We start from the raw sequence: 20,665 nt of genomic DNA on the forward strand, positions 1-20,665 counted from the left end.
TCTCATTTCATTTAATCTAATCAAATATAATTATGCGCGCAAAGCGAAGTTATATTATTCTTTAATAATAAAGTCTTATAAATTGCAACGTACTCATAAAAATTATTATTACAGTGCATGCAGAAACGAAAAGAATGCGAGAAGAAAATCCAAAACGCATAAGACGCGATGTTTCTCCAATAGGACGAATTGTTTTGCAAGTCGACGAATCTCGTTTTTTCTATTGAATCTAATGGTCATTGCTCAATGACTCCACGTGGACTCCACGTAAATTTTATTGTTAGAGTAAGAAATTCGGGATGTCACAAACCACCGAGAAGCCATGAGATGTACCATATGCAGATCGCGATGCATCTCCCACGATTTTTCTATTGAACTGAGAACTTGATGAGGATAAAACGATTATGATTATTTGCAAGGGCGATTATGATTATTTTTGCGCGGATTAATTAATACACGTTAATAAATATGTTATAAGAAATCCTTTCCCTGCACCTTGCAATCTCTATTCGACTTATTGATATTCGACTTCTATAATCATTTCATGCAAACTTCAATTAATTTAATCATTTTTATTAATTTGTAGAATAATTAAACATCAAGATTTCTAAATGATATAAAATTATATTGTATAAGAAATAATGTAGAAAAAAAAAATTGCTATTGGTCATTCTACAAGATAATTAATGATTAAGTAATAGGAGTTTGTTCGAAGTGATAAGAGTCATTAAAATTTAATTAAATGGAAAGCATCTATTTATTATGAAAAAGAGAAATAACTATCAGAGTTGTATATACCTAAATATCTCGTCGGTAAAGTAATTTCCTAATATGTAGTTATTCGTGTCGTGTGCGAGATGTTACGGAGTTTTTGAAAGCGAAAAAATTTCATTTCTCGTAATACATGTCGTAATTGTGAGACTCGTTCATATCGGACGATTTTTCCACCATGGCTGAATATCTGGCATCAATTTTTGGAACTGAGAAGGACAAGTAATACCACAAATAACAATTTGATGCATTTGATTCTTACAAGTATAGGTTATGATCGCAATGTAAACTTTGGGTCATTTATTTCTTCCAGAGTCAACTGCTCATTTTATTTCAAGATTGGTGCTTGTCGACACGGTGATCGTTGCTCGCGAATTCACAACAAGCCGACCTTTAGTCAGGTAAGACATTTGCATATCTTGTATAATTTGCATATTGCAATGTTTATATCCGGTAGTGTATTTACAAAAAGTATATTCCCTCCCAGTCTGCCTCGTTAAAACTGCAAAAACTATTGTTTGGTATAGCTAAATATATTATTCCATGATGTAAAATTCTTTAATACTTGTGCAATTAGATTTATATCAGTATTTCTACTTTGATTGCATTTCGTGCTTTGGGGCGATCATTTATGATATTTAAAATGATCCAAAAAGCATTTATTTCGCGATATATCGTTCATTCATCACAAGTCTGTATTCTTCAGACGTGTCTACTGCAGAATCTTTACGTGAATCCTCAGAATTCTGCCAAAAGCGCAGATGGATCTCATCGTAAGTACATTGCATTAAGTTCTAACACAAAAATATTATATGTATCTAAATATACAAGCTAAAACATATTAAGCTCTAATAAGAACATTAGATAAATTGTGCAAGTATCATATATTAAGTATCATATAGCTTAAAACATATTTCTATTTTAGTGGTTGCAAATGTATCGGACGAAGAGATGCAAGAGCATTACGATAACTTTTTCGAGGACGTTTTTATCGAATGCGAGGACAAATACGGCGAGATCGAAGAGATGAACGTGTGCGATAATCTCGGTGATCATCTAGTTGGGAACGTTTACATCAAGTTTCGCAGAGAGGAAGATGCGGAAAAGGCAGTTAATGATCTCAACAATCGTTGGTTTGGTGGCAGACCAGTTTACGCCGAGCTCTCTCCCGTCACCGATTTTCGCGAGGCTTGTTGTCGTCAGTATGAAATGGGGTAATTATAAATTAAATCATATAAAGAATAGATAATAATAAAGACTAGATAAGATATACAGCATATATTGTGTGATACAAGAGCGTGTAAAAACTGTATTTTAAAGAGCGTGTGAATTGTGTGTGTTTAGCGAGTGTACTCGTTCCGGATTTTGTAACTTCATGCATTTGAAGCCCATCTCCCGAGAACTTCGTCGCTACTTGTACAGCCGGAAGAAGGGCAAAGGTCGATCGCGATCACGCTCGAGATCGCGTGGTCGTGACCGCAGGAGGAGATCCAGATCCCGTGACAAAAGATCCAGATCTAAAGATCGGCGTAAAGGAAGAGAGGAAAAAGGCAGAGATGGCCGATCTGGTCGTTATTAAACTAAATTTTCGTCGATGTATTTTTTTTAGTTTTTTAAAAATTGATTCTAATTTTAATTCAAATTATGATATATATTTGACTAAATCACTCGCAGAATTATTTCTTTATTAAATGTTCAAATTGTGAAACACAAGATCTAAAGAGATCAAAAATTATAGATAAAAGTGTATAAAAGATGTTTGTGTGTTTTGTAAGACATTAAATAATTGATTGTATTTTTATACAATCTTTGAATTATTTTATCTAGTATCAAAATATAATCTTGATTTCTTTCTGCGAGTTCTGTGATCGTGGTATAGGAAGCAGCACTCATTCAGCGACGTCTAAGTAACGATATAATTTTTATAAATATTAATTTTTATGAATATTGTGATTACATTCTTTGAATATTCATATTTAAAATGGTTCATTCTGCCTAAGATTAAACTGTATTAATAGATTTTTAGTTTTTACATTAAAGTGTTGATACAAGTATTTTGACAGTGTTCTGTGATTTCCCTTTTTCCTATTCACATTCAGTATATTAAAATACAAGTCTACATTAATGATTAATTATGTGTATTTTACATTCAAAATTGTATCAATGTGTATATAATATATGCTGTATATCTTTATATATTTTCTTATTTTCTTTAGATAAGTATAATGTGTATTCATATAAAATTATGGTATATCTGATATTTCAACAATTATTTTATGATATTTAATGATATTTTGAAGATAGTATATTTTTAAAAAAAGATGTGTATATATAAATATATATCAGAATATTTTTTATCGAATTTTAAATTATCAACATTTTATTTTTGATAAAAACTTGTGCCGCTTGCCGCAAGATTCCGCTTGCGGTATATCTTGAACATAAGTCCTATTCTTCCTTTATTGCTGCAAACTGTTTCTTCAGAAAGTAATTATTATTTGGGGGGGAGGGGGGAGGGGGAATCTTTATCCGCAAATTTCGAGAAAACGATATAAAATAATAATGTATATGAATTTTAAAATAAAAATTGTTTTCTCGAAAAAATGTACATTTTTATGAAGAATAATTATCTTATATTATATGCAGTTGCACTATAATTCTCATAAAACAGAACTGATTTCAGAAAGAAATTTATTTAGAAATTTTTTATGAATCTAAAGAATCTTAAAAAATATATAAATTAAATATAAAATTCTACATTAATTTTTCCATCAATAGCAGTTTTTAATAATAGCAGCTTGCAATTTTCATGCGCGATAATTATTCGCAAGTGTTTGTTCTTTTTTAAATTTTTTATCTTATTCGGCACCGATGCGTACTCGTTGTCTCGTGCCGACCAACTGTTGCTCAACAAGTTGTTGTTGAAAGATGATGCGAAACTGCGACGGGCGTGCGCGCAGCCAAGCAAGAGTGGCAAAAAAATTAGAAGGAAGCAAGGAGAAAAAAAAAAGACGGAACGAAGGGAAAAACGTAGATGAGGGGTGGGATAGCCAAGGGTTTCCAAGGAGAATCACGTCTCCTCGAAATCGGTTCATCCGTACCAGGCACGTGTTTCAGCTGGGCCTCTAATTGACGGGACTCTCGGACCGATGGGCCTCTCGCTTCGCTTCAAAACTTGGAACGGGCGTGCATTACCGTAGCAGATGGTGGTCGTGATTGCAGCTGCCTCCCGAGAACACCTGCCTTTTCCTTCGAACGACTATCGAAATACCGATATCTGTTCCTTTCGCTGCCATGAATTTCGCTAGTCGTCCAGTTTATCTTACTTTCGAGATTGCTCTGTCAGCTCGTTATCGCTTTTCGAAGAAATAATTGTTCTGACGATAAGTCAATGGGATGATGAGTCACAGTCAATTAATTAATACGTCTACTCGTGCCCACAATATTAACATACGATCACGTAATATACGGTTACATAAAACATAGTCGATTTCGCAAAACATGATTATTCGTTCGCATCTATATGTTAAATTCAAATGTGAATGATCTGTAAATAACATTGCGGGTCTCCGTGATGATTTAATGAGTTTTACAGTGCGAATTCGGTTTTCTAAATTTTCATATCTTCATTTTATTTGCTCCACATTTGTGTAACATCACACGACGAATGAATATTCTTATGAATTTTGTAGAGATGCATATTTTCATAAACCAGGTGTAATAATGAAATTAATGGAGATTTTATAACTATTTCTTAATTTTAACCAATAGAATTATGGGATTATTTTTCCGCATTTTCTTCGACACTTTCCTTCACGATAAATTCCGTGAAAAATTCGTCCGCGATTTTTTGAATATATGTACGAGAAAAAACCCTTGCGGGCATCAATACGCGAGGATGCAAATTGAAAGCCCAGGAACGGAGCACGACAGTCCGCGAACAGGCTATCCGAGTACTATAATTAATCCTGGCGATCCGCCAAACACATCTCCTAGCCACAAAAGAGAGATTCGTTTCTATGCTGCCAGATAATGAGGGCAGAAGGACAAGAGAAAGAGGGGAAACAGATCGGACTTCGAAATATGCGCGCAGAAAATCGCGCGCCCACTGGGTCTAGACGGGAACAATGGACAGTCCTGACCGCGATTTCCCTCGTCGGGGAAACGAGCTAACGAGCTGTCAAACGTCATCGAGCCGAAAGGGCCCGGGCACTGTTGAATGTCGGTGGCACGACGATGCATCTTCGATCGGCTTCCCCGTATCGAGCTTTCCGGAACAGGACATGTCCCCGTCTTCCGCTAACTGCGATGAAGATTGGCAATTACGTCGGTCGGGATCAGTTTGATATTGAAAACTGAAAACGTTTCAAATAACAATCTCGAGAGCCTCGTCAAATAAAGCTGCGCGCGCGAAGCGTTTTTGACCCGCGCGATATATCGCGATCTTTCTTATTATCGCAATTATACGAACATACGCCTTATTAGCGTTATATATCGATGTGCAAAGTCATATTATTAGCGGTTAATTATTTCTGCGCTCTCTTCTAACGTCGCCTCTAACGTGATTAAATCGATTTAACGGGCGGTACGCGAATATTGCAATCGAACGTCGAGAGGCGAGCTGCCTTTGCGACATAAATGATTTATGAAAGCGGAGAGGAAACGGGAGCAGTCGGGGAAAAGAGAGAGCCATTCCATAAAATACGGATAACTGCGTGTCGAACAACAGTGAAAGAGAGAGAGAGAGAGAGAGAGAGAGAGAGAGGGGAGAGGCGGGGGAGGAGAGAGAGAGCGCCTTTCAATCCCTCTGTATGAGACGACTGGTTCGATATGGTGCAAAAAAAAAAAATATATATTGCGCGAGACCATTTAATCGCGGGGCATCGAATGCCGCCTGCGAAAAGCCCGAACCGAAAAGCCGGCTCTCGAAAAAAAAAAAAAAAAAGAGATGGGCAGGCGTGTCCGAAATTCGATGCAGGATCCCAGCCGGTGATCTTGCAGGTGATCCAACAAAGACGGAGGTGGGCTACCTTACCGGGGCGCATGCACACACATCGGCGTGGAGAAAAATAACCGGTGGAAATTTGTAGTACGCGCAACGTGACGACCTAATTGGTATAATAATAAAAATGGCGCGTTTCAGCGTTACCATGCCGGTGAATTCTCGTTTATATGCAAATGCGGCCCGGCCGCGACGCTCTAACGACTATACCCGAACCTTTGCAAAAAGCCGATCCGCTTCTTCTGCCGGCGTTAAAACAATCTAGATGATCTAATCGCGCGAGTCTCGACTCTCTGAAAAATATATATCCTGTAAGCATAGTTTTACCGATAGTTACATATCCCGTGCCGTGCTAATTTGCGTAATTTTTTTTTTTTTTTAAACGTTTATTGACGCGAGCTCATTCCAAACTATTTACAATGAAGCGTTCACCCAGTTTTGACGGTGTTTTCGAATCTGCATACAAACGTGAAATTATGTATCGCGAAATTTTAACAATATATATTTTATTACACTATTGTAATGAAAGCGCATCAATCCTGTATATATAATAATACAGTATAATATATATTATTGATGCAATCGAACAGTAACACGAGTAATATAAAATTAAAACATATATGTATACATATATGTATAATACAAGTAGAACATTGAATAAATCTAAACTGTTGAGATATTTTATATCGCGCGTATCATGATATCTCCTTTATTTCATAAAAAACCTCATGAAAATTGATATAAAATAGAGATATTCTTCTTAATACATATAATCTATAATTTACTGTATTTATATTACTCTCCTTTCTTAAAATCACTTGATTAACGTATTTCCACGAGAATCGGGCATGTATTCTCTCGGGATACTTTGCACAACGATGGGGCGATATAGCGATTCGAGAGATTTACGAGAGACGTTCTTTATACCCTTCCTCCTTCTTGCTTTAGAAAAGAAAACCAGTTCATCAGAATTCATTGCAATCGGCATAATCGAAATCTGTTTTTGTTCTTCCTCGATTGTACCGCGATAATGGACAATGACATTGCTAGGGGGATGCGAGAGAGGCATGAAGAATGAATGGAAAAAATGGAAAGAGCCGCGCCGGCGAAGAGGGAGAGACTGTCGTCATCGAGGGTGAAACGACTCCCAAGAAGGAACGGGAGAATAACGGCAAGTTTAATATGGCGCCTCGGGGCTCGTTTAATCATTTAATCGAGTCCCCGGCATACCTCGGTTCTTCGTCGCGTCGTTTGCACCTCGCCTCGTCTCTTCTTCATCGCGACGAATATCTCTCTCCGTCGAAGGGCGGCCTGACGATTCTTATTTAAGGACGAATTCACGCGCATTCCCTTCCTTTCACCCCCTTGTTCCTTCTGCCTTTCGAGCAGTCGCGAACCCTTTAGGCTATAAGCCCTGCAATATCCGGTTGCACTCCGGTTACGAAACTCATCGAGCCTGGATCGATATCCGCTAATATAGGCCCGAGTCCGGCAACCGTATAAATGGTCCCGGCGATCCTAGACAGCAATATTCAAATACAAAGACTCTGGCTGAGCCTTTTCGAGTGCAGACCAAACACTCGACTCGGTCTAGTCGGCGGATCGCGGTAACTCACGAAGAACATCGATGTAATGAAAAAATCTAGATGGCTATACGCGTCTCTCGAGTTCATAAGGTCGCGCATGAATCTTCAAGAGTCGCGTCCAAAATTACGCGTAACTTTTCACAGACAATTCTATTTCTTAATTCGAAGAAAAAAAATTTTTTTTAAGTAACGTATACTCGAGTTTTTCACATCTCAAACAAACTCGAAAATTATCAAAGAGAGAAAAAGTACATCTATTTCAATGTAATTGATGTAAGAAGAAGTTCTTTCGATAGGATGATCATTTTTTTTATAGTCAAAGGAAATATTCTCGTAAATCTTCTCTGCCATCTTCGAGTCAATATAATTTTACGATAAGCAATTCAGAAATTTATTGAAATTATTACGAACGCGGATCGTTCGATCAACGCATTCCAGCTATGCTCGATCGCACGTAAAAAGGGGTGATGACACATCAGGGGTGGAAAATAATGGCAGCGAGACGGGCGAGAATTACGAGCTTGTCAAAAACGCGACATCCAGCCAAAAAGCAGTTTCGCCTCTCTCTTCATTTCCCCTTCTCTTCATCCCTTGGCATCAGTTCCGCTCGGTGGTGCGACAGATTACGCGAAAAGAGGTAAAACGGCGAGAATGGAGAACGCTCGGAGAGCGTAATAATTCGGTGCTAAATGCCGAGAAAACCCGGCCACGCTCTGACGGTTAGTAGGTGGTTCGTAATGCCAGGTCAGAGTTCTCCTAGCTGTCGAAAATAACGACGAGACATTCGGGAAATATATTTCGCGCTTCCAAATTACCCGAAATTAAATACAAGTGGCTCGTGAGAACAAAAAAAAAAAAAAAAGAAAGAAAGAAGAAAAAAGCGAAATACACTGTTTGGTACATTTAACGAAGAAAATTAAAGAAGAGCCGAATGCAACCACGATAACACGTTTTATTCCGTCCATTTTATTCTTTCGTAATCGTTTTGACTTACTAATTGCAATTAATATTGCCAGAGAAGAAAAGTTTCCTGACAAGCAAAGCCGGAAGAAGAAGCGAGGCAAAACAATGGGAAGCAAACGAGCTCTAAAAAATCTGCAAAAGTAGAAGTAGTTGAGGATGTTTAATGGAGCGTCTCGAAGTAAAGAAACGAGCCGCTGCGCGAGTGCTCTTGAGAATCTTTCTTGTTGCAAGATCGGATAGCTTTGTTCGGAAAATCCTGTGACTTATAATTTGTCGAAAAGATTGGAGATTGAAATGTAAGAGGATAAGATATATCTACCCTACAATTATTGTATATTTTTTAATCTTGCGTAATCTCTCTTTCTGACAGATAATTATTTGACGTAGTTCTTTTTTTTTTGTTTGTAAAATTCACAGAATTTAAATACATTTTCAAGTATATAAGCCTCGAGAGTAATTATAAATATAAAAATTTTATAGAAATGACAATTTTCACATTTAAGGGGGGAACCTGGTTTATAGGAAGCTGAAAAATACATAATTTTTAGAATTTCTTTTCTCAGCTAAAATAAAACCAATTAATTCCAAATTTTAGGCACAGTTTATTATACATTTAAATTATGTAAAATAATTTTTTTATTAAAAAATATTGAAGTTTTATTTAAAAAATAAAGCTATATTGATAGCGCCACCCATTTTTCACTGTGTACAACCTAGCGATCGTAATTTTTGTCTGAAACAAAAAAACCAATTCATTTCTTTAATGTTATATTATTACTTTCTATTTAAACTAAAATATTTTTGAGAAAAGTTAAATTAGATTATTTTTTTTGTAAAGAAAAGTCGCAATTTTTTCGTGAAAATTGTAACTTCTTTCTTTAAAGTTGTAAAAGTTTTTCAATTTTTGCTTTTCTTTTAATTTTTTAGTTTAAATAGAAGGTAATAATATAACATTAAAGAAATGAATTGGTTTTTTTGTTTCAGACAAAAATTACGATCGCTAGGTTGTACACAGTGAAAAATGAGCGCTATCAATATAGCTTTATTTTTTAAATAAAACTAATATTTTTTAATAAAAAAATTATTTTACATAATTTAAATGTATAATAAACTGTGCCTAAAATTTGGAATTAATTGGTTTTATTTTAGCTGAGAAAAAAAATTCTAAAAATTATGTATTTTTCAGCCTCCTAAATCAGGTTCCCCCCTTAATAGCCCTTGTGTTGTACGACTGATATCAGGTAATTTTGGAATAAAAAATTGAAATGTTCGGTAACTAAATGTCAACATTGAAACTATCTTCGCCACGCGTTACATATTTCTTCATATCGACAGCAATTTCCAAGGTACTTCCTTATACTGCTGAAGGCTCGTGCGCTTCTTTTGTTCGAGATCAAAGGACGTACGAACATACAGCTACGCCCGGATATGAGAATTTGCGCGCGTTTCCGATAGAATTTGTGCGATAGGTCTATTCCGTTACAAATCTTTTGCCGCCAATAAGGGTCTTTATTCGGAAAAGCTTCCGCGGAGGATTACGAGAACGTGGATTCACTATTGGCTTTTTCAACGCGAGGAAACTCGGATGGGACGCGGAAATCCGGTTCTCCGAGCGTTTAATTGGGATTTTATACGACGAATTAGACTAAAAGGCTATCCGCGTAGGATCGCTTAACGAGTATATGGAAGAAAACCTCGGATGTCAGAGTGCTGAAGTCGCGCTGTCCCGCTGACACGTGCACGACGGATATTTAAACTCGTTGACTTTTCAGTTCTTTGCTCGCATAACACCTACGGGCGAGACTAAAAAAAAATACACACCTGCAAAAGCGTCTAGTTACTTTGCGCTCTCTAGTTTAGAAGATGACGGTCGTAGAGAGGTCCTTTTCAACTACTACGCAATGGGCTACTGAATCTCTCTGTGTTTAAACTTAAACTCTGGAATCGCTTTACATTTTTTTCTTTAAACATAAGCTGTTCTCTTTTCGTTCTCGAGCTTCATCACTTTCGTTAATATGAGAGATGAAAGGCGATAGATAAAAAGTTTAATTAATGAAAAGCTTGAGATTATACATAATATGTATCATTTTACATTACACGAGAAAAATTATTCTCTTTTCAGAAAATTAAATCACGAATTGCATCACACTCTGTATATATTGGCGCTACATGGTACAGATGTATCAATCGCGTTTTTCTATTATAACAACTAGTGAACGTTTCGATCTATTCCTATATAGTGACGTGAATATAACAATGTTTTAGTTATAACCGCATTGCGGTTCTCATAGATTAATAATTAAAACATATGTTATATATTCATGTCGGATCGCTATGAATAGATCGAAATGTTCGCTTAGTTTAGATGATAGAATAACGCGATTGATACCTTTGTACCACGTGGTACGCGTGAAAATTAAATGACATAAGAGATGAAGCGCGAAAATTATGCGTGGCTCGTAAAAAAATTATTTCAAAGATCCGACATTGTAAGAGACGGCGATGTTTGAGACGGTGTCCAGTGTACGTCGTTGCGGTAGATTTACGACGAGCAATACACGCCGACCGATTTTCTCGTCTATCTGATGGTAGTCGGCGAAAAAGGAGGTATCGGGGGGTAGGTGGATGTGAGGGCGACGGGATGTCGGCGAGGGGAATGAGGGTAGGATCGGGCGGAAGGCACGCTCCGTCGATTTCGAATCCCTTCTACCCTCCCCTTCTGATTCTTCCCACGTCCATTTCCCTTTGTCGACGCGTTTTCCTGCGGTTGCAGGCACTATGGCCGCTCTCCGTCGTGTGCCGCCCTTTGCCCCTCTATCGATCGCGAAACGCGAAATGGGGATTCCCTTAATTTAGACTCCGTTTTGATGGAACACTCGCTCGATAATGGATTCGGGATGCTTTGACGTTTGGACGTTTCCCCCGTACAGGGTGCTCTGATTTAGTGTAGATTTGACTTCGAAACAGAGAACAAAGGCGCTCGTAAAGAGGACCGGTGGCCCCGATGTTGGGCGCCGGCGAGTAAAAAGCTGTAAATGTTTCTGTTTACGTTGAGACGACACTGGCAATCGTTAAGACAAAGAGCTTCTCCTTCTCGATGGTTTCAATTCTACCGATGCCAATGATAGTCGAAGGAATAATTTTACGCGATCTTGAATAAAAGAAAGTATAGAGGTGGGAGAGAGATCACAGAATAACTGATAAGACTGCCGGTTTTTCATCGGTAATTACAAAAAATAAAATAAAATAAAATAAAATAAAATAAAATAAAATAAAGAAGGATAAATTGAAGAATCACGCGCTGATATAAATAGAATTAAATGACTTGCTAAATACCGCGCCGACGATAAATTCGTGCGACAACAGTTTCAATTAGATTCCGTTTTCCACTATTTTCCATTATTTTGCTAATGCACACCGGTGTTCCTCAGATCAATAGGCCGCGTGTTTTCTCTTTGTTTTTTCAAACGTTAAGCTCAATTTACAGTCATATGTGACGGTTGATGTTTACTCTACTCCAAAGTGTAAAACAATTAACGACGCCAAACAAATGACAGCCAAACAAAAATGTCTGTATTTGAACAATTATCATTGTGTTTGCTGAAAACCGACGATATTTTTTTGAATAATCGCGTGCTGCACGAGGGTGTTATAAATTTTATATTCAACGGCGAGACGCGATATTACGAAACAACTGTTACACCGAGACGACTTACTTGCTCCGTTTTCGCGAAGGTGACAGTGAAAATTGATAGAACCTTCCACGGAACCGTACGGATTTTTTGTATAAATTTTCCGGCTTTATTCAGTATTTGAGTGCATTGTACTCGGCGAACAATAACTCATCTCGATATTGCTAGGCTGGCTGGCTCTCGTATCCGATATTCCCTGTGCATATCGATACCGCTTACTCTTTCCTTTCGCCGCCTTCTCTCCTTTTCCATATACCTATGTCTCCCTTTCTCTCTTCTTCTCGCTCTCTCACGCTATGTAAATCTCCTCCTCCCTTTCTCTCTCTTTCCCATATACCTCGACGTTCTCTCTTCCTTTTCTGCCAATAAAGTGCATGCCCGTTCGCGATTTTACGAGGCGAGACGAAACTTCGTCTATTAACCCATGACTTATTAGCCGCTGGGTGCGATGCACGCGAGCTGCAAGCGATCACGTCGATGACATATTTGACCGATGAATATAACATATTCATTGAAATGCTAACGACGCAACGAGAGTACGACGTATCGACGTATAGCGTCTGCTGCCGGATAAAGTAGACGAGATTTTGTTTAAATGAGGTACCTATTAATACATGGAGAATGCTTTTGTGGTTAAAAGTGTTTCATTCAACTTATCTACATATGCATTAAACTATTTTATAGTTTCGAAGCAGATTATTCGTGTTTGAAATCGCTCTAGTTTTGATCCTGCACGCTATCATGGATTTTTTATTTTTTTAATCGATATATACCTATATTATATATATTTAAACTTTTAAAAATTAAAGCAATTTGAAAGCTGCACTGTACATTATTTTTATTGTATTTAATATTTTTTGTTCCCCCGTCAAATTGAGAGATATGCTGAGTAAATTTTTAATCGCTCCTAAATGTGCGCGAGGATATTTTTGCCTGCCATTTAGCACCTGCCGGCATTCTCTCGGCTTCTACCACGCTCCACATCTGTCACAATCCCAACGATCTCTCAACGTTCGAGCTCGGCCGTTCGATATTTTCACGCAAAATAATCTCTCCAGACAGAGACGCACCTAGCCAGGTGTCTCGAGTTTAAGAAAGCTTCATTCAAATCTTCAAACAAATCCAAGCAGACCGAGAAGCAATGTATTCTTAAATATTTCTTTATTTGACCAGGATATATTTGAGAAAAAGTAACGAATTTATCAAAATTTTTAAAATCAAGAATCGTAGAGCAAGTAATAAACAAACTACTGAACGTCTTGCAGTTTCCTTTCCTCGGAGTTGCTTTCATCCTGTCGGGGATTAAGAATAATCTCTCAGCGTCTTATTATTCGCTGTAAAGAGGTCTCATGCGCTCTTGTCGCGCGCGTTTATGTTTGCGCGGCACGTGGGTTCTCTCGCTTGTGGGATTCTCTGGCGAGCACGAATAAGGAGCCGGATAATGAAGGATGGAGCGGCCGGCCGGTCAGCACGGTCAGTGTTTGAGAAGCACTAGTCCGGTCCCTGCAGAGTGGTCGGTCTTCTACAAGGCTATCCGGCGGACCCGGCGACGGAACGGGCTACTTCCCGTGGGAGCCCGTTCCATCTATCGCTACCTGGCCGAGTGCCTGAGCGCGTGAGTGAGAAACCAGGTTATATGCAGATACGTACTCCCATGCCCCGTATTCCACCCCTTTTTGCCACCGCCATCCGCTTCTGCCTACTTTCCTACGGATTGTCACCCTCGAGGAACTCGCAACGGTACCCTGCGGTACGTGCTACGCCGAGAAAAGGAGTCTTTCCCCGTTAACAGACACACATACATACACGTATATACATACATGCTCGTCATCCTCCTTCATGTGATGTCCTACGGCTTTCATCCTTCGCGAATCGATATTACGCGTAGCGCCATGTCTACTTTAAAACCACTCTCGACGCTTTCTCTTTCTCGCTCGCTCGATGAAAACCTCGGAATCGGAAACTCTCCGACAATGGCGGGAGGGCAATGTTGCTTTGATATATCGCTCGCTTTTATACACGCACATCTTTTTGCTAACACATAAAAGTTGATTCTATCCTTTCACTTTATCACTGTATCGTCGATCTTGGAAAATGTACAAATGCATATTTAATTATTATTGCGCAAACGTTTCGTTTGCCTCTTTTTTTCTTAATTAATTATATAATTTTAAGTTAATTGGTTTCTTTCTAAGAAATGTATATATATAGATAATAATTTCTTGCGATTGGCAGCAAGAAGGAAAATGTAAGAGTTTTGATTTTCAAAGAGATACAAGCTGTACGCTAGTTTATATAAACCTTCTCACGGACTCTTTCGAAAAATGATGAAATTATCCGAGTTATCCGGAACCGAATGAGAAGCCATCGCACGTGCAGGGCACGCGCCTCTGCTCAAGTTACGGAATAAATGATGTAAGCGTAAGTTTTCAAGACCTCCGGCGAGCCAGATGCGTAAAGTTTTCTTTTTTCGAAGGATTCGGATCGACCGCCCGGAAGTTTTATGTTGCTTCTGTTCGAAACGACGTTAACGAATCCTTATCGAATTTTCGCGGCTAGGGAAAGGGGGCGGTGAAGATGAGAGAAAGGGGGGAAATATAGTTGGACAGACGGAGAATTCTCTCGGAGATGACCGTCAAAGTCTCGACAATTTGTCGAACCTCGCAAAAATTTCCTAGTTAATAGCGCAATGAAGGTAAAACGATGGTAATTACTCGGCTCAAGTACTCTCGCGATCTTCCTTTACTATTTGCGTCGCTATTGTTTCTCCGTAACCGACTCGTTATACGAATGAATTCAGCGAGTGGTCCTCGAGCGCATGCATAATAATCTCCTTTACACGATATGCCCGTATGCTCGGTATTTTGCATAAAAAATGGGAAAATTGCGCGTCACGTAAAGGCTCGTTCAATTTAATTGTCATCGGAGTTACGTGTGCTGTAACGAATAATCCAATTTTGATCAAAATTCGCTAATTTTTTCCCCTTTTTTTGCTTGCACGAAGTTACATGGTACATTTGCTTTCCACAAATACAACTAAAATTTCGATAACGCGGGTCAACATTCCTGCATTTTTATTGCAAATTCTTTTTTTCGAAATGTCCAGATGTGATCTGCATATAAGAAAACTAGTAGTGTATAAAAGTCCGCGTTTCGTCGCTGTCTTCAATTTTTCAAGTCCTCGCTGTCGGCCATCGATCATCGGAACAGTTTTTTTTAACTCTCTTTGCCGGTGATTCGCTTATCGAGCGGCGAAAAATAGAAAGATAATAAAAAGAAAAGCTCGCGGCGGTAAATGCTTCCGCCATCATTGACGATGAGTTCTGGATTCCGCGGTGTCCTGGATTCGTCGCGTCGCAAGATCGTTAATCGCGTTACGGATCGAAGAAGAAGCGAGAGGACCGATCTCTCGAATATCCCGCCACTCACATTTTTCCCTTCTCGTACTTCGTAATTCTCCCACTGCCAGATTCGATTAGACATTTTCCTTCCGCAGGTCGGATTATGCGAGGAGATCTCGCCGGATAGGGGAAGAGTTACTTCTCACCGCCCCTGGGTTTACCCTGCTTCCTTCGCGCTCAGACGCGGTAAAAGTTCCCCGCGACTATCTTCTTCCCGGGATCTTCGTTTTCTTTCCGATTTTCCTCTTGAAATATGTATAATGTATATAACCGCTCGTCCGTTTCGAAAGTGGGAAACTTACCTCAGGACACTCCCGCTCTGCGCAGAACGGGGCTGACTTTTCTCTCCCGGTGTTTCTTTCCGTTCCGGTTGCTTCCGAGATTACGAGATTTCATTTAAATTATAATCGCGAGCGCCATAGCGACGCCCCGACCGGAATGGATTTAATTAATAGTGTCTATAGAGGAGCACGAAAAAAAGGACGGGCCCCGGGGAGAAAAGAAATCGCGATTCGTCTCGTTAGCTAGGACTTAGCTCGCCGGACCGGAGATGGTGCTCTCGTCAAACAATGAAAATGAGACGAACTGACGATTAGTCGGCAATTTTTTCCCTTCCGCTCGTCGCCGGAAATCCGACTGTATTTTTAGATTCGCGGTTCTAAGATGTTACGCGGCACTTTTCTCATAATGGCACAAAAAATAAACATCATAAATAAAGTAGTCAGATACGACCTGTCACGAATGATCGATTACTCGTGTTTTTTTAATTGCTTTCTTACTTTTCTCTCTTTATTTAGTTATTATCTTTGACTATAAAACTTATTGAATTTAATTATTAAAAATTATTATTTCTGTAGTCAAAGGTTATTATATAATATATCGAAATACAACGTAGTATCTTGAATGAGATAATTAATAGCTTAAATTAATTCAGCCAAGCGATAAAATTTTAGAGTAAAAATATACGCGAGAAAAATGTACATCCTCGTAGAGACTAGATGCTAGAGAGTCAATCTTTCGACGATAACGGCTGGCAATAACGCATCTGTATCTTCGTATCGCGATTTCAACGATGGCCAGCATGTATTCATAAAAAAGAGTGTTCTCCCGTTTTTCCCCCCTTTGTCCATTCGCAACGGAGCCAAGAGATAGGCGCAAGATAAGAGAATCTCTCCTACGGGAGGATTTCTCTCTCCCTCTCTCTCTTCTCTTAAGAGGCCGGGAGGCGATTGTCTGCATGCGGCAGGGAACGGGACTAAACATAAAATATAGCCGGAGGTACACGCCCACGCATCGACGGCGGTTTCCCGTCGTTAAATACCTAAATGCCGTCAGCCGCGGGTACGTGCGCGCGGCATGTTAAACGATTAATCGCACTGATTGGATTCCAATTAGCCTGCTAACTGGTACAACCTGCGATCATATCGGAGTGCCTGATACTTTCGAAATTTTGTGTATTACCGAATATGCCCTCTAGTATACACGATTCGTTCCTAATTCGCGACAGGATAAGCGCGCCATAAGCTTGAGGCTCTTTCGTTCGGAATGTATTTTCGCGCTACATTTTTGTCACCTTTTTTTGGTATATAGGAGGAGAATCAATTTTCCACAAGTTCTCCAAATCCGAGGAGTAAACATGGATGTATGTGTGTCTCGCGTGTAGCGAAGAAAGAATATTCTGTACTATAAATTGTGAAGAACTAGAAATGCTGGAGAGTCAAACAGTAGTTGCAATAAAATAACAAAAGCGACTTATTTTGTTGCTGCCAATTATATTATATATTTAAAGCATCAAAAAATCGTATAAATTCTAAGGATAATTTAATGATATAATTAATTTATGATTTTCATATATTTTATTTTAATCTTCGTTAGATTAAATTATCCTCAGAGTTTATACGATTTTTTGATGCTTTGAATGTAATAAGTTTATCGTTCAAATTTCTCGTAAAATCTTCAAGTATGTTACACAAGCGGCGCATCTACCCTTGCGATATACCGTATATATTACAGAGTCGACTCTGACGCTTCTTTCCTTTCGTTAAACGAGCTTAAGTGCTCGCAAGACGAATTTGATAAATTTCACAAGGCAACGAATTCAAGTTATCTTCCTCGCTTTTGCGCCAAAACTGTGCGGGTCGAGGCGAGTCGAAATCACGCGCTTTGCCGTCGCGCGGATTCGCGCTCTCACCAGCCGCTAAGCCGAACTAAGCCCCGGCAAAGTGTCGCCGACTTAGAGTACGAGCGACCGTCCTGGCTAAGCCGCGCCCGCTGCCGAGCGTGTGTAAAGTAATTCCGTTTAGTCTCATGGTGAATTAATAAAGAGTCAACCCCGGGGGACCGTCTGTGTGATTCAGCGCCGACGGAGTGGCCCGTTCTGCTTGCGCGGGAGTGCTTCGCCCTTTCTTACTTCCCCTTCGCGTCGAGATGCTTCGTGCTTTTCGTGTGCCACGCGTGTGCTTCGATTCGAAAGCGATTTCGGAACGATTTCGAGTAAACTGTGGCCGAATTGCAGTCGACGATTTGCGAGCAGAAAAAGGAACGGACAAAATGTATATTTGCGTATTTACATTCAATTTCTTCGATTCTCCCTCGAGAGGAAAAAAAAATATATCGTAAGGGTTCGGATGATGATCTTATATAGGTCGCTAATAATTTTTCTGAGGATGTTATATTAAAAAGACGAATGTATGTCTCTCCTTCTATTTCTTTCGCGACGTATATAACTTTGGAGTTGATTAATCTTTCTGAACAAACTGAGAGGGGTTCTTTAATAAAGTTTGAAGATTTAAGTTTTCCATATACGTTCGCGCGGGACAATTGTTACGTAAGCCTTCGTGTATTTCGAATTTCGAGCTATGTTACAGTCGTTATTCTACAGCGTATTTAAAGCACTCGGTGCGGCATTTTGTTGGTCATTATACCGCGTGAGTATTTGAAGATTGCGTTGAATGGCAATCAAGTGCTAATGCATCGTCTCTTGGAGCTACATTCTCTACCGAGCGCGCGTAGCGAGTCTTCTTAATACGGATTAACTCAAGTACATTCAGCGAATGAATTAGTCGGATTCCGTTTCTACGGAGGAGAGATCTCTCGCAAAGCGACATGAGAGAAATACAGAGTATTTTGCGAGAAAGCACGGAAACTGGATTGAAAGTTTCACGAGAAATTCTTGTTTGTGAGCGCAAATTACCTGGTTTTCGAGATCTTCTTTCCGTTTGCGTATTCTTTTTAGCTTCTCTCTCCCGTTTCCGTAAAGTTGCGTCTCCCACCGTAATGGGACTTTCTACATAAGAAAGAATAACTGGCTACGACAGATAACTGTAGGAAAAATATAATATATATCGCGGAAATATTTTTAAAAATATATCGCGAAAAATTGAAAAATAGTAGAAAAATATATTATACGTATCTTTGTGCGCCAATTATAATTATATTTTATATTATTACTGATGAAATATTATATCGACTAGGTGGCGAAAAAAAGGATCGTTATGCGGATAAGGTGGAATAATAATCGCTCTTCTATAAGTGGCCTTTATCCGCGTATAAAGGTATTTTTAAGGATTTGAGCTAACTTGATAAAATTCTCTCTATTCCGGCCCATTTGCCATGAACGGAGTCTACTCAGACACGAGAGATTATCGTCCCAAAGGATGAAAGGATACGAGCGTGCGCGCGAGCACGTCAGATGAAATTATTAAAGAGATATTCGGTGCGCGGCGTCGTTTGAGCGCCGGCATCTCGACATTCGCAGAAAATTTATGTGAACGAGTCCCTGATCGATTACCGTGGCATTCAAAAGGACGCGTCCCCCGGTGTTTCTGTGTAAGTGGAGATAAAACACGAGCAGTCGCACCGCCCAGAATTATGCAGATTATGTCGTAAAGAGGATGGGGTGGCTGTCGCGAGCCAAAGAGTTGTGGGAGGAGGAAGGGAGAGAGAGTCTCTTAATAATCCACGATCTTCACCCTTAACGGACAGTCGCGATGAGCTACGCGGTTCTTAACGATCCGATCGAATGAATCATCCCGTAGTTACGTTTACTCTCACACATCTGCGTCGTTACACACAAATACATCTATACTCTCCTCGAAAAAGATACACACTCGAGGCGTTAATCAATTTACAGCGAAGTAACTTCCTTGCACGTTCGCCTTTTATTTCGGTCATGCAATATATATATCCCCGTCCCTCTTTTCCATTCAGATTGCCCGCGGCAAGTGAATAACGCGCCGGCTTAAGTTAAATTCATTTTACAGAACAAGGATTAGTACTGGTCCACAAACAGAGTCAGAGTTGTTTGTCGTAAAAACAATTGGATCATTCGTCAGATGTGACTTTATAATAATACTCGAATAATGCGTGAATAAAACAAAAGTTGCATTATTGTACGACATAATAATTGGTATAGATATCGTATACGATGCGCGACATGAAAATTAACAAGAGGAGAGACAGATGAGAACGCGAATGATCTTAGGATCTGGGATACGGGAAATATGATATCCCGTCGATCAAGACGAAGGCAGATTCGTCTCCGAAATTGCGTCCCTTGAGCTCGCTGACGCTTCACGCGTCGTAACAACGAGACGTTGATGAATCGCAACGGCGATTACGACGCGGGTGGTAACAGCGGTACAGAGATTACACGAGATGCTGCTTATTACACAACCAACGGTGGAGGATGGTGTACATAATGTCGCGGTGCACGCGCTCTTGTAGCTTGACACGCATCGCCGCGTGTGTACGAAGGCATACACGTGTGCCATTATATGGTCGGAATTAGGTTGTACCGGAGTCGGTTAGCTAATTATTGGGCTTACGCAGTCATTTGGCTAATTCAATATCCGGATGATCTCTCGCGCTACTTTCGCTACGAGTTATAATGCAATCTTCAGCCGGACTTTATCCCCGGTGGGTTCGATTAAATCGCGGAAATATGCCTTCGCCCCATATACGATGGAATTTAAATTATTAGGATCGTATTTATCGAAAATTCTAAATTGTCGATTCGAACGCGAGATACATCGTAATTTCCATTGTTACAATTTCCGCAGACTTTATTCTGGTATTCGACTATAGCTACGCGATATCCTCGTGCCGCAATACCCATTTTACGGAGAACTCATTATCCCCGGTTAATAATAATTAATTACGACAATGAGTCGGTTAGAATTCCGCGCAACTTTCGGTCATGTCCTTGTAACGTACGCGATATACATATACGAACGGATACACGGTCGATGT

The 20,665-nt window shown here is 39.5% G+C and overlaps 2 protein-coding genes across 2 annotated transcripts in view; one reads left to right on the forward strand and one right to left on the reverse strand.

The window, feature by feature from the left end:
• Nompc (no mechanoreceptor potential C) overlaps positions 1-20,665 on the reverse strand; it is an 84,043-nt gene that overhangs the window by 34,230 nt on the left and 29,148 nt on the right. The gene's annotated exons all lie outside the window — the stretch shown is intronic.
• On the forward strand, positions 839-2,825 carry LOC145944604 (splicing factor U2af 38 kDa subunit-like). Its single transcript, XM_083053035.1, has 5 exons — positions 839-993; positions 1,085-1,172; positions 1,478-1,544; positions 1,697-1,985; positions 2,116-2,825. Exons 1-5 carry the CDS (start codon positions 950-952, stop codon positions 2,348-2,350), a joined length of 723 nt encoding a protein of 240 aa, XP_082909161.1. The 5' UTR covers positions 839-949; the 3' UTR covers positions 2,351-2,825.

The sequence above is a fragment of the Prenolepis imparis genome, unplaced genomic scaffold (assembly GCF_030444845.1).
Source record: "Prenolepis imparis isolate NDT839.2.m4 unplaced genomic scaffold, iyPreImpa1.0 SCAF_13, whole genome shotgun sequence".
In the NCBI taxonomy this organism is placed as follows: domain Eukaryota; kingdom Metazoa; phylum Arthropoda; class Insecta; order Hymenoptera; family Formicidae; genus Prenolepis; species Prenolepis imparis.